This window comes from Colletes latitarsis, chromosome 7, assembly GCF_051014445.1.
Source record: "Colletes latitarsis isolate SP2378_abdomen chromosome 7, iyColLati1, whole genome shotgun sequence".
NCBI lineage: Eukaryota > Metazoa > Arthropoda > Insecta > Hymenoptera > Colletidae > Colletes > Colletes latitarsis.
The window spans coordinates 7,387,876-7,400,985 of record NC_135140.1 but is presented as its reverse complement, the minus strand read 5'-3'; the positions used below and the strand labels follow the sequence as shown (position 1 = coordinate 7,400,985).

At 42.4% G+C, this 13,110-nt stretch overlaps 1 protein-coding gene across 1 annotated transcript in view; it reads right to left on the bottom strand.

Moving 5' to 3' along the window:
- LOC143343695 (uncharacterized) overlaps positions 1–13,110 on the bottom strand; it is a 66,191-nt gene that overhangs the window by 31,650 nt on the left and 21,431 nt on the right. The window contains exon 2 of the mRNA XM_076768851.1: positions 6,470–7,484. Coding sequence (XP_076624966.1) covers positions 6,470–6,751 — 282 coding nt within the window. The 5' untranslated portion in view covers positions 6,752–7,484. The remainder of the gene's footprint in view (positions 1–6,469; positions 7,485–13,110) is intronic.

Here is a 13,110-nt window from a genome sequence, read left to right as displayed (position 1 = left end):
CGCTCTACTTTCAATTTCGCCTCCCGCGTTTCCGTTGTGTTCGGTGTTTCCAGGCCACACTTATTTTAGCCCCGTGGATCAACCACGAGCCATTTATAACTTATGGAAATCGGTAATACTTCATAAGCAATATTCAAACAAACGTATCTGTGTCTCGTTTTCGTGAAAATTATTGCGCACGATATCCGTTTCGAGCGAAAGGGACAGACTTTCTAAAACGGGACAGACGTAATAGCCAAAATACATTGGCATACTTCCTTAAAATCGAACGAGAATAAATGTAACGATTAATTTACTGGGTTCTATATTTTGATGCAATTACCTCCTTTCGTTTTATCGACAACTTAACGGTATTAATGACATCGGACAGATTATCGATAATTATTTAATCATCGAATGTCGAAACGCTAGTAATTGATAACTTATCGATTATCGTTAGCAGCGTCTCCAATTCAGCCATTAAGGAGGGAGACCACTGTGACGGATTGAAAGAATCCAAATTTTTTTTTATCTCTTTTCAATGCTTAGGCTTTTAAGAATGACACCCTAAAATATCTCTTTACTTCGGGACATTCATTTGAAATTCTTTTATTATTTCTACTACGGTGAAGGTTTCATATGAATGGGAAGTGTTTTTGTCGAGATAACTATGTGAATCAAGAATATTTAGTCTAGAGCGATAAGTGATGTGAATGAAAAGTAACAATAGACGACTAAAGTGGCCTAACTGGCAACTTGTTTAGCTGCAATCCAATTTAACGATGGCTATTTAGGATTAATACAAATAATGGAGATCCACACTACATCAAATGAATCACATCAATGGAGGTCAAAACCACATTTTTCAAACTGGGCGTCTCAATAACTCAGTCAATTTTCATCCGATTTACTTAATACTATTTTCTTCAGTTGCACGAACAGAATTTTCGATCGAATAATTAATTTCGACGTAGTGTTAAAAGAAATATTGATTTTGTCACAGTTTTTTGAGATTTTTCCTTCAAATTTCCACCATTTTATAATAAATAATAATTTTTAAAAATCCATATGTACAACTGAAGCTACTGTCTTATACTTTGCACTAGTTTTGACTATTTCTTATTGTAAAAATTTGTAAATATTACTGAAAGAGTAATAAATATATATGTGAAACGCCGATGCAAGAACAAAAAAAATCACGTTTTATAGTAGAAAACCCCCTCAAGTATTTCTTAATATTATTTTTATAGCATTTTTATATTCCCACGATGGGAAATCTTTGTAATAAGAATGTATGTAATGTCCAAGAATAAATGGCAAATGATTTTCTAGCAAGACTGAAAGAGTCGTGGATGACTCTCTTCATGACGAGCGCTTGCACTCGTTGTTTGTTTAATTTATACCCAAAAAAAATGGCCGTGTCCTTTGGACGTTCGTGGAATGAATTCGACCTCGGCGAAATCCTAATAAAATGAGTACATTAGCGAGATTGGTTCGTCCTCTTTTCGTTGTATTTCCGTTGATTAATCCATGAAGAGGTCGAAGGGTGGGATCGTAGGATAAATTAATGCATTAATTAATTAGAAGGTGCAGAGACGAATATCTGCTGCGACGATCGTACCCCTGACACGACTGACGGACGCGCCACGCAGCTGTCCGGGGGTTTACGAAATTGTGCTGGTCTGGGTGAATCTGTCCGCGAATCGGGGGATGATTTCTAGTTTCAGGATATGCCACCTGTCTTCTCTAACGAGTCGTGCGGGCGTTCATTCTCGCGCGACAACACACGCGGTGGTTTCTACGATTAATCATTAACCCCTTATCTCGAACGAGACTTTCTACTCATCGTAGAACAGCAACAAATTCATCCCTCGATCGTGAAATATTTAATTCAAACATTGCCAAGGGAGAAAAATTATTCTCTAAGAAATATTTTCTAGACGCATAAAAGTCTATTTAAAATTTATTTCAACCCTCTGAAAACTGCTTTTATCGTCTGTAACCGTTATCTTTCAGTTTGTTTAAAGACTAAAAAATATTTTCGACTACTTTCATGCAAGGAATAGCCACTTTACAGCTCCGCCAGCGTATATTCGCTCGTATGAAAGTCACGGATAAAACTTTCACCGCGCTTAAGAGGTTAATTCGAGCACCCTTCGGGGTGAATATCCTTCGTGACTGAGTGTCATTCAACGCTGAAACGCAAATATACATCGAATCTTTCGTTCTACGAATCGATCAACCTTCGCGTCTAAAGCTACAGAGTATCGAACATAGAATCGCATCGACGCTTTCCGCGCTCGCCTCCAGATGGGCACGCGCAATCTGTACCTTTCTCGCAAGTACTCGACCGACCACTTGTTCCTATTCAGGATGTCCAAACAGATTGAAACCAAGCTTGTACTGTGCGTATACCGAGGTCGAACGGATGAAGAAAGTTCATAATAAACGTTTTATTGAAAAGATCTAAGCATTCAAAGATTTACGGGCAAAATTTGTCTTATAGGATTGTATACGTATTATAAATTCTCAATAATATGTCCTGATCTACGATAAAATACGATAAAATAGAAAATCGAATGCATTTACTATTAAATGAAATACAGATGGAATATTTGACAGAGTTCAACAATCGCTAATGTACTTTTACAGAGGGAAGAATACTCGAATGTATAACAATTACATAATATTCCGACTCTAGCGATTTACGATCGGTCCCTGGGTCCAATTGTGAATTTTTCGCTCGAGAAGATCCAATTAAAAAAGTATACATACACGCGAGTATCGTTCGCCATACCCGCGGGAAAATGCGATTTCATTTCGAGCGCGTTTGTTGCGAAGTTATTGCGACCGCCCCACCGTGACTGGCATTTCGGAAAACACCCTGTATACATCGACGAGTTCGAGTGTGCGTCGCGTGGAACGAACGCGGTCGCCCCGTGGCCGCCACGCGTGATGAGGAACGAACGGAATCATAAATGTCCGATCTCTACTGCGGGGTGACACGGTTGCGGGAACACAAGCGAATCATGACGCTGCGAGAAGGTATAGGGTCGACGGGAGGGCCGCGGGAACGAAAAGGGAGGCCGGGTTCAGCACGGCGGAGAAATTTATGCCGTCCCCGTGATGGGATTTGACGGCGTAGACGTGGATTTTCAACGTCGAATCGCCACTCGGAAATGCACCCGGCCGGCCATTGTTTCGCTAGCCGTCCCATGATTCCCCAAACCTTACGTTCCTCTTTACGGGAAAAAACGCCTTCTTCTGCACGTTCGCGGAATTTTCACGGCGGTTGTTAAAGAACAAAAGGTCCCGAGATTATAGTTAAAACGGTCTGCTTCCGGAAAAATCGTTTTTATACAAACTTTTAAGTATATCGATATTTGAGGAAAAAGTATACCTTATGAGTGTGCTTTATTAATATACTTCTTTCTCGGATATCTTAAGTATTAATATGCTTAAAATGGTTTTCGGTTTATGTCGAACTGATTTTTGGTTTTCGAGATACCGTAAATTATGTAAAAAAAAAACAAAATTTTGACGTAGTTTGTAAATTTTCTGTACGAAGTTAAAAAGATTTTTTTAATAACTACAACTCCTTCCGAGATATCCTACTGTATTCACGTAACACATTCCTCGACCGACCATTCAGTATTCTCGCTTCTTCTACCAAGCAAATCGTGTCACACGTTAATAGAAACAAATTTCATATTATTTCTGGTTTAGATTCATATCGTAAGCATTTTTCATGTTTGCACGTCGATTCAACTACTTTAAGTTTCACGGTCCGCCACCCCGGGCGTTCTTCGTCCTCTGATCGCCCTAACCGAATATGTATCCGCGTCCATCAAGCGTACAGAGAGATAGCGTTAACAAGCTGTATATAAGCGATGGACCCAGCGAGTGATTTGACCGGGCGACATCAAAGAGGCTCCCGTGTTTCCTGCTCCCGGAGTCCATCGGGACATCGGGGCTCTCGAGTCATGGCTCGTATCGTGGCCACAAGCTCCGTAGGGCACAACGACGACGACATAACCGGTTTCGATGGGCGAAAGGAGGCCATCGGAAGATTTCATCGATGTTGGGGGGGGGGGGGGCAACGTTTCTGACCGCCAATCAGTCCGGTGGGCCCGATGATCCGTGTTCCCGTTGCCGCGTCAGTGAAAATCGCTAGCAATCCAGCATGGACGATTCAAAGGGGAAACTTTCCAAGTTTGCGGTTATTGCGACCGGATCGATCGATCGGTAACAGCGTATAGCTTATGGATAGTAAGCCGTGCAACACTCACCGGCAAAGCTACTTCTCTTACACTCTTATCCCTCGAGCACCGAATTCGCCGCGTTGTACGTATCTATCTCTCTTTGCCCGAAGGGACAATGGAACCAGCGTTCCCGAGGGAATATCAGAGGATAGGAGTAGCGCTTCCTCCAGCACAGCCGGCGATGTAGCCAACCCGCCCATTGGCCAGCGGTGAGAGAGCACTTCCTGTTAGCCTCGACCCTCGTCCGCAACCAGCCGCAGGCCGCAAGCCTCGACTCCTGCGAGCCGTAACCTCTAACCTCACGCTGTTCGGCCTGACCTCCTGCCGACAGCGTAATTGTTTAGAAACCCCTTGATCTGTAATTTCAGCGCCCGGCCTCCTCTCTACACGAAACATCGTTAACACGGCTTCCCCTCTCTCTTTCACTCGATTCGTCCCTTTCCCTCTGACTCCCACGCACACACGTTCCCTGTCTCTCCGCGTCCATCCCCCTTTCTTGCCCTCCGACGGACTCGGATGCTTCACCCTGCTTCGTCTTACTTTCCATCCGTCTTTCTCTATTCGCCGCCAGTCGATATCCCGCGCATGCACGTCGTACCTTATGCGGTTGCACCGCAAACGACCACGGGCGCAAAGTTTGTGTACGCCATTCGAGGAGGATGGGGTGGAAAACCAATGAGTCGTCACGCGAAAGGTCGCGCTTAATTGTGTGTCCCCTCGGTCAGCAGAATTTTGCTCGCGTTACCCGGTGATTACCGTCGGATGGGGTCGCTGTCGTTCCAACTGTATTTTGTTAGAACTGCCTCCGACTGTTCGAACGATCAAACACCCTCTCGAAACTAACGTAACTTTTATTTTTTATCTCTCCCCTCCCCCTCCTCTCAAAACTGCTGTTTTCGTTTCAGTTTCGCTTTGTTGTTTATTTGCGATTGGAAATGAAATTTAAATTTTTACGAGCGTCTCTTAACCACCCTCCCCCCAAACCGTTCGTCGTCGATCATTTTACGAGTGTAGTGATTGGAACGATAGACATTAGGAGTAAAATGAAACGAGTATAAAATTTAAGTAATCAAATTCCGTATGAATTATTTTACGAGATTCGACATAGCAAAGTTTTACGGCGATTCCTGCGTCCAATGTCTATTAAACAAATTCTTCTCTAAGCCCGACAGCTTCGCAGATACCAATAATTACTGGACCACGGCACATACACCCCATCGGCCACGAGTTTCGCGTTAATTTACATATTCATGGAACTTCAGTACTCCCGGCGAGTTTCTTTATTGTTTTACTTGGGGGAGAGAAACATAGAAGAAAACTAATAGAGCGAACGCACAAAGTACGGTAAACAGTAATAAAAGTTAAGAATGGGTATTCCAGCGAGGATAATATAAAGAGTCTGTCAGAACGGAATAACTAATACATCATAACTATGTAAATAACATCGGAGTCTGTAATTTACATAGTTATGGGCGTATCAGTTATTTCATTGTAATAACGCACCCGCCTCGTTCTCGTTCCAGTACCCGTCCTTACCTCCTACAACTGTCTCCGATACTCCAGGTACTCTGTCTATTAGCTTTTTAATCACGATCCAATGCATAACTGCAGAATTTAATGCGATAAGGTAATCCTGTGTGCTGGTAAATGGTAATTACGGCTCTTTATACGTTGGACTACGAAATGTAACAATGGAAGAGACTGCCTCGAACACGAACAACAATACACTGGGTGCCCCCGCGTTAATCGATCAATGACACAAAAGCTGTCATAATTATTAATGACTTTGCAAAGTGTAGATTTTACGTTCCGACGCGAAGTACTGTAATAACTCAATATTTCTCGTTCGATAAGCAAATACGATCGCGTTCAACTGCAGAAATTCCATTTTCATACAGAAAAAGCTTCGAGAGTGATTCTTCTTGTATCAGAGAATACAATTTTTACCAAAATGATTTTATTTTAGAACCTTGACTTTTGTTCCTCCCTTGGAACATTTTTTTCAAACTCTATGTCGCGCTTGTTGGAAATACCTTTGAACCTTGACCAGTTTCTTCAAAGTCAAAATTCTTTACCACTTTCCACCAGTAAAATACGATGCAATAAAAAAAAATGGAAAAACCCCTGGCCAAGGTAAATTTCTAGCACTTTTTTCTAACCGATTTGCGGGACACGGAACTTTCTAACGCCGAATTATTTTCGTAAATTTTCCCAAGAGCTCTACTTACAATTTCCTCCAGCTTCGAACAGCCTTTCCTCGCGGTGCAGGCCAGCGCGACGATCACGCCCCCGCAGAACATTAGCAGGAGGAACACCGCCAATTTCCATCCGTGATCCCTCTGAGGGATGAGCTTCTTAGCGGTTGGCAGCCTGGCAACCTCCGTGGTGGAAACGCCGAGACGAGACGCCTTCACCAGGACCGTCCTCAGCCTCCTTGTCGCTTTCTCGCACGCCATTTTCGTCGGGTTGCTCTTGGAGGCCGACCTCGACTTCACGTGCACGTGATCCATCCTAGTCGGGGGACCCTAATCGAGCGTCGCTTCCGATAAAACGAAAGCAACGCGTAAGGGCATAACAGCAGCCCCGAGGAACGACAGTCTATAGTTTCACGGACGATCGTCTCTTCGTTTCCGTCGGAAAGGTCTGATATTGCAACGAATGCAGTCCAGAACGCTCACGATATTATACGCGTTTCGTCCGCCATTTTCACCAGCGGTCACCAGTATATTTATACGTGAAACGTCAGGACGAGACAAAAGAAAACGAATGGTTTCGACCGACGGAGACGAAGAGAATCCTGATGAATTTCACGCACTGGACACTCGATCCTTTCGATTATCACTAAGTCCACGATGTCTCTGTCTGATCACCCTTCGACCGATCGCTCCGTCTATTCATGCGTTGTTTCAAGTCTAGCATAAGTTGAGGCGACGTTGAGACTACCATGAAAAGGCTCCTCGAAAGATTCTTCAGCTCGAAAGCAGCGACATGCTCGTTCCTCGAACTCCAATAGTGATCCGTGAGAAGCAGCGTCCGTGGCTTTTCATATTTCTTTCCGCGAATTTCTCAGCAGAAATTCACCGTCTTTTTCGCACGTTCGATGATCGCATTCGCTTAACGTTTTTGCGTGCTTTCGTGTCGGAAATAGTTCGTTTAATTCTTCGTGGCGGTTCTTGCTTCGCGGAACGATGGTCCAGCGGTATCGTTCGCATCAACGCTGTTGCTGTTTCTTTCCTGATCCACCTGGAAATAAAAGCGTCCGTCAGAACATCGTAGTCGCGTGGGATCGTGAGACGCTCGTTCGACGACGAAACATCGCGCGAAGCTTAATTGTCGAAACTACCCGATCGTTCCTGGCAATCGCAAGCCCGACTGACGACGAACGTCGGTTTATTGCCTCGCATTCCGCGCGGGATTGTTCGCCGCGGGCTGCGGAATCGTCTCGTGGCAAACACCGAGCCCGTAAGAATAGCGCGGGACGAATGGAGTTTCTCGAATCTTGAACGAATTTCACGTTAGGTGCGAACTGGTTGAAGAAAGTTGTTCAGGAATTTCAGGGAATTGCAAATACCGGTCGATTTTACGGGGTTGCGTAAAGAGAATAATAATAATATATTAATCCAACACTTTTCCACCCTATATTTTTTGACGTAGGAAGAATAAAATAACATTTTGTTCATCTCCTTTTAATGTTCGGTGTCTTAGGAACGACTCTCTAAAATATTAAAGTAAAATTCGCAAAGATCATAAAATTACGTGGCGATATCTCTCTCGCTCGTCACCAGAGGGCTACGCTCGACGCGTACCTTTCCCGCAAGTGATCGACCGCTCACAGAACTAATCTAATTTAACCTGAAATATATTATCAGAATAATATAAATACAACGGTGCAAAATGCCTCGAAGAAACGAAAGAAGCCCAGAAACGTCCCTTGCGTCAGAACAGAGTCGGAAAATTGTAACTTCTCGTTCCGGGGAACTTCCTAAACTACTAATACGAGAGGCACATCAATATCTCAACCGTATTAAACACACTAGGCTTATCGTTACAACTTGAACCCTTTAGGCTCGCCCCATTATAAACCAAATTGAGCGCAAACCCCTCCTACCATTACACTGAATCACCATTGTCGGCATCGAAGGCCAGTATTTTAGAAGACAGCCACGATGCTACACCTTGTCCCGTTTAATTACACGACCCCATACTGGTTGTCGCTGGCACGAAATCGTTTCCCGGGGCACAATATATGGCGGTACTAGCAAGGGATGAAATTAATCGGGGTCGATGGAACTGTGTCGAACGTGTATCGTTCTTTGCGGTAAAAGTTTCTCGTTGCAACCGTAAATTCCGTCGATACGAACGCCGGGGCGATCTTATTTCTGTCGATTTCAAAACCTCCTTGAAATCATCGATGGACGATGGATTTTTAGTACATTAAAGATGAAAGCAATATCGGGGATTGGATTATCGTTGGACAGGAGCGATATTACGAGGAAAATACTAGCGAGGAACGAACGGGGGCTCGTCGCAGGACCGTGTCCGAGGATTAAGCAAGAATTACCTTGGAATCCGGCTCTCGAATTCCGGCGCACTTAATCCTGTTTCTGTCGGTCTACGTACACGCACAACTTGAACGCCATTTTCTTTTACCCGTAATTCTTCCGTGGTTAATCTTAAATCCTCTGTTAATTGCGTTACCGCGGGGGCGGAGTAGGGGGAGCTTCGAGAGGCACGGAGCGTTGTCCGTGCTAATGTTTGCGCGGTATTAACACCCGGAACTACTGCATTTACGAGTACCGACAGAGAGAATTCTCTCGTCAGCAACAAGTCTGCCGTCTCCACTACGTTCCCGAGCAAAAATACAGTGCAACCGTAGATGCAGTTTCTCTAATTGGCAATTCGAAACAGCTAAACAACAAAATGGTACCACGCTGACGGGGTAAGAAAAATATACAGACTTGGGGATCAACGGTGCGTAGGAATCTAGGAAAAGGGGTACCGATGTTCGAGTGAACGAGTATAAAAAGTTTGGGGAACTGGATGTAAGTCTATTTCTATACATAGACTTACGTAAGATTGTATCTTAATTTAAGGGGGGAGACTCAAATAACAATGGATTTACATCTCAAGAATGTTGAGTAAAAGTTTTAAAGTGACATTCTTAATCATTATTGAAAAAAACCAAGCAGGAGCTAATAGATGGTGAGAGTGGCGTGTTGCTGAGACTGTGGGAAATGAAAAAGATATCGACACCCTCTTTCTTTCCCCCAAACGTACACAAACATTTATTGTCTATTTATTGAGATCTATCCAGAAGAGATCTGCTCGAAAGATGTTTTGGTCACACGCGAAACACAAACGAATGTTTTAATGCTACGTTGAATATAAAAAATAATTGAAATTACTATAAATATAAATAGGATAGTTCAATGACAAATTGTGGGTACACTAGTTCCCAATTGTCTGAAAACAAAGTTTCGTTTTCATGGACAATTTGAGTTTGCTCTAATAATTTGTTCAAACTTTAATGACCGTTAATTGTAAAAAGATGTTGAAATTTTAATTTTCTTTCGGTCGAAGTGTTCCAACAGACTGTGGAAGAATCCAGAGGTTGCCATGGGCGAGCTGATCCCGCGCAAATGAAATTATGACGATCCATTGTTCCCGATACGGTCGTCGGGGATAAAAACGTTATCGCCCGAGCGCATGCGTATGGAATTTTCCCATGAAGTCTATTCGTATCTAAATCACTTGGCGCTAACGATAATCTCGATCCAAGAACGTAAGCTTAATCGCGCTGAGCTAATTCTCGCTCGAAACTCCCCAGACTGCAATAGTCGTAACATTCGCATGAAAGCCCGCGTATGAGAACGTGCCAAGAAAGCTCACCATTTTCAGAGCTCGTACTCGCTCGGAACTTCAAAGTACTTTCCTTTTAATCGCGAATGTATGTAACTTCGGGTTAAAAGCATGTTAAAGGCTCAGCCAATCCGCGGGACTCGCTTTTCGTGCCCTCTCCGCCAGATTCCAGGATCACGACCCATCCCCTTGTCCCCTTACCCCTCTCAGACACTGGCCAATTAGCGCGATCTAACGCAGACACGACACTTCCAATTGGAATAGTACTACGAATGCGTTTGCTAATTTATTTATAGGTTACAGGTTATTCGAATCGTTCGAGCGACACGATTGGAAATAATTGGAACAAGGCAGTGTTTCGAATCGTTTTTGACGAAAAAATCTCACCAATCGATTGGCAATACCGTTACGGGTATGTAATATTTACATTAATTTTCAATTAATTAATCACGATTTACTACTCTTATTCTTCGTTCAATTATTTTTATTTCAAATAGTGTATCAATTTCTTGGAAGTTATAAAACTAGAATTTGTTTCTTTTCATTCAACGTTCTGAAAACTCCAATTTTTATACGCGAAATTCAAATTTTCAGCAAGATTGGAAAAAGTATGAGAAGAGTCACCATAGACATTGAAATAATTAATATACAATGTTCAAAAAGCTTCCTACTAAATATTTTTATTTTTATGCATATATCTATTAATATACTTTGTTTAAAAATGTCAATTTCCGATCGAAATTAATCTGAAAATATTTATCAACATTGGTGTTATTTTCACTCAAGTAGAAACCACTGGCAACAATAGTTTTCTGAGACTCAAATGGATAGATTTCTGTTAATATTTGGCTTCCTTTCTATTTTCCACTATATATTTTCGTCGTAAATAAATACTATTCTAGTTTGTTAGAACTCGTGAGTGGCATCATAAATTCTAATACGAAATTCGTTAATTGATTGGCACCGGGTTACGATCGAAGCGCATCGAGGAATTCATCCGTGTTGTTAACAAGATCGTCGGTCTACGTTCGACGTAATTCAATTCCAAGGTGCTCGTTTCGAGGGAAAATCGACCCCCCATCCCCTCCGGGGTCCCTTGGACCGTCGACGAAAGCTAACTAAACCTGAATAGGTGCTTTTTGCCGGCGGTATTAGCCGTCGATGTTGACCGTCGTGGGGTTGTACGATCGTGACTCCTGGGGATCAGCTCGTATTTTCCAGCAGAAGGATTGGTGCACCTTTATTGGATAAAACTCGATGAAGAACTACGATGCCAAAGTCATCGACCGGGCCCCTGGTAGCCCCCCCCCCTCCCCCACCTCGAAGAAAATGAGATACCTTAATAAGACGCCCATCGTCCCTGGGTGTAATTACGCGTTCCAAGTTCCGCGCTATTTTCATGCTGCGAGTAATTAGAATACCGATAGCCTCCGCGAACGTACTTCCTGCCCTTGCATCGTCCTCCTCTCTTTACTTCCGGCCAAGAATGCGTACCGGGAATCACCGAGCGCGCAACTTCGACAACAGAAAACGCGAACGCTTCCCGAGGAATCGAAAGCTGCCATTCTATTGGCGGTAGGGTACAAGGAATTTTTCAACAAACCCCCTAAAAGTTTTGTAATCGAACGGGGAAATATTACTTTACGGAAATATTATATAAGGTCGAGTAATTGTACTCTAGTACCGAACACTTAAAGTTTTTTTTAAATCATTCATAATATATTATGCCTCCTACATTGTTTTATTTATAATTTAACAATATTAGAAATCAGTATGAAACTACAAAACAAATAATATTATTATAATAGTTAACTGAAACTTTGGTTAATCTTTGGTATAGAATTTGAACAGAGCATTAGGTACCCCCTAGTACCGGACATAGCATAAGTTCTCGATTAAAGTCTTTAATCTCTCATCATCGAACGTTGTTGATCGACCTTGGTACGCTTTATAAATATTTTTGACAGTATCTGTAGTTTGCATTACCTTTTTTAAATTTAAATGCAAATGGATTTCGTTCACACTCGGTTTTAAATTTCCTTTCGAACGCACGTTGTAGACAAAGTAAAAAAAGGTGGACAGGATTATAGAAACTCGGATTGCAAATACGTAAAAGGACGTACCGTTGCCGAATTTTACCAACAACTATCCCTAACTCATTGTCAGACCTAACCCAGACACACTCGAGGCATTTACCTATAGCGTTCAAAATCGGAGAAGACGCACGATTTAACAACTTATGAGAAGACCTAGTATAAACCGTGAATCAGACCTGGACTATTAATTCGATAATTAGTTCTCGAAGTTAATTTAATTAACGTAACATTACTGTAAATATATTCGTAAATTTTACTAATTTCCAACCGTGCTCATCCTACAGTAAACAATAAAATAAAAGTAGCTTTGTATGGAATTAAATCAGATTTGACAAAATATGGATAATGGGTGTGTGACTTTTCAGCCGCGAGGGGTAAAAACGTACAGCGTGGAGTCGGCAGGAATTTTTCATTAACCCTGAAAAAGTGGGTGGGATAACGTTGCGATCCAAACGAATGAGAGATAATTAATCAACGAGTTCGTGTACATACAAGGGTGCAACGTTGGCGACAGCGGCCCATCGGTGGTTAATGCACTGTTAAAACGTGTAACATTGGGTAACGCAACGGTTCGGTCGTGTTTACAAATTTCCTCGGCGAGAGGGAAACGCATGAACGAAATCAAGCTATTTCCTGACTTGTCACGATTCCCACGTCCGGTAAATTGATTCTTTGGTCAGCGTTTCTTGCTCCGATCTTTGACGATGCAACTTTTTTATTTTGTTGAGTCTTTGTAACTTAGTACGGAAGCAATTTTGACACTTATTTATTTGCAAAATTATTCTTCGAAAATTTTCAGTGCCAAGTACCAATTCGCGGCGGAGAAAATATATTTGTTGTCAAGTAAAATGTAAACGTGGTCACATGATAACTTCGCTAATTGTTTGAATGTCCGTTTTGCAGTAGAAAATTCT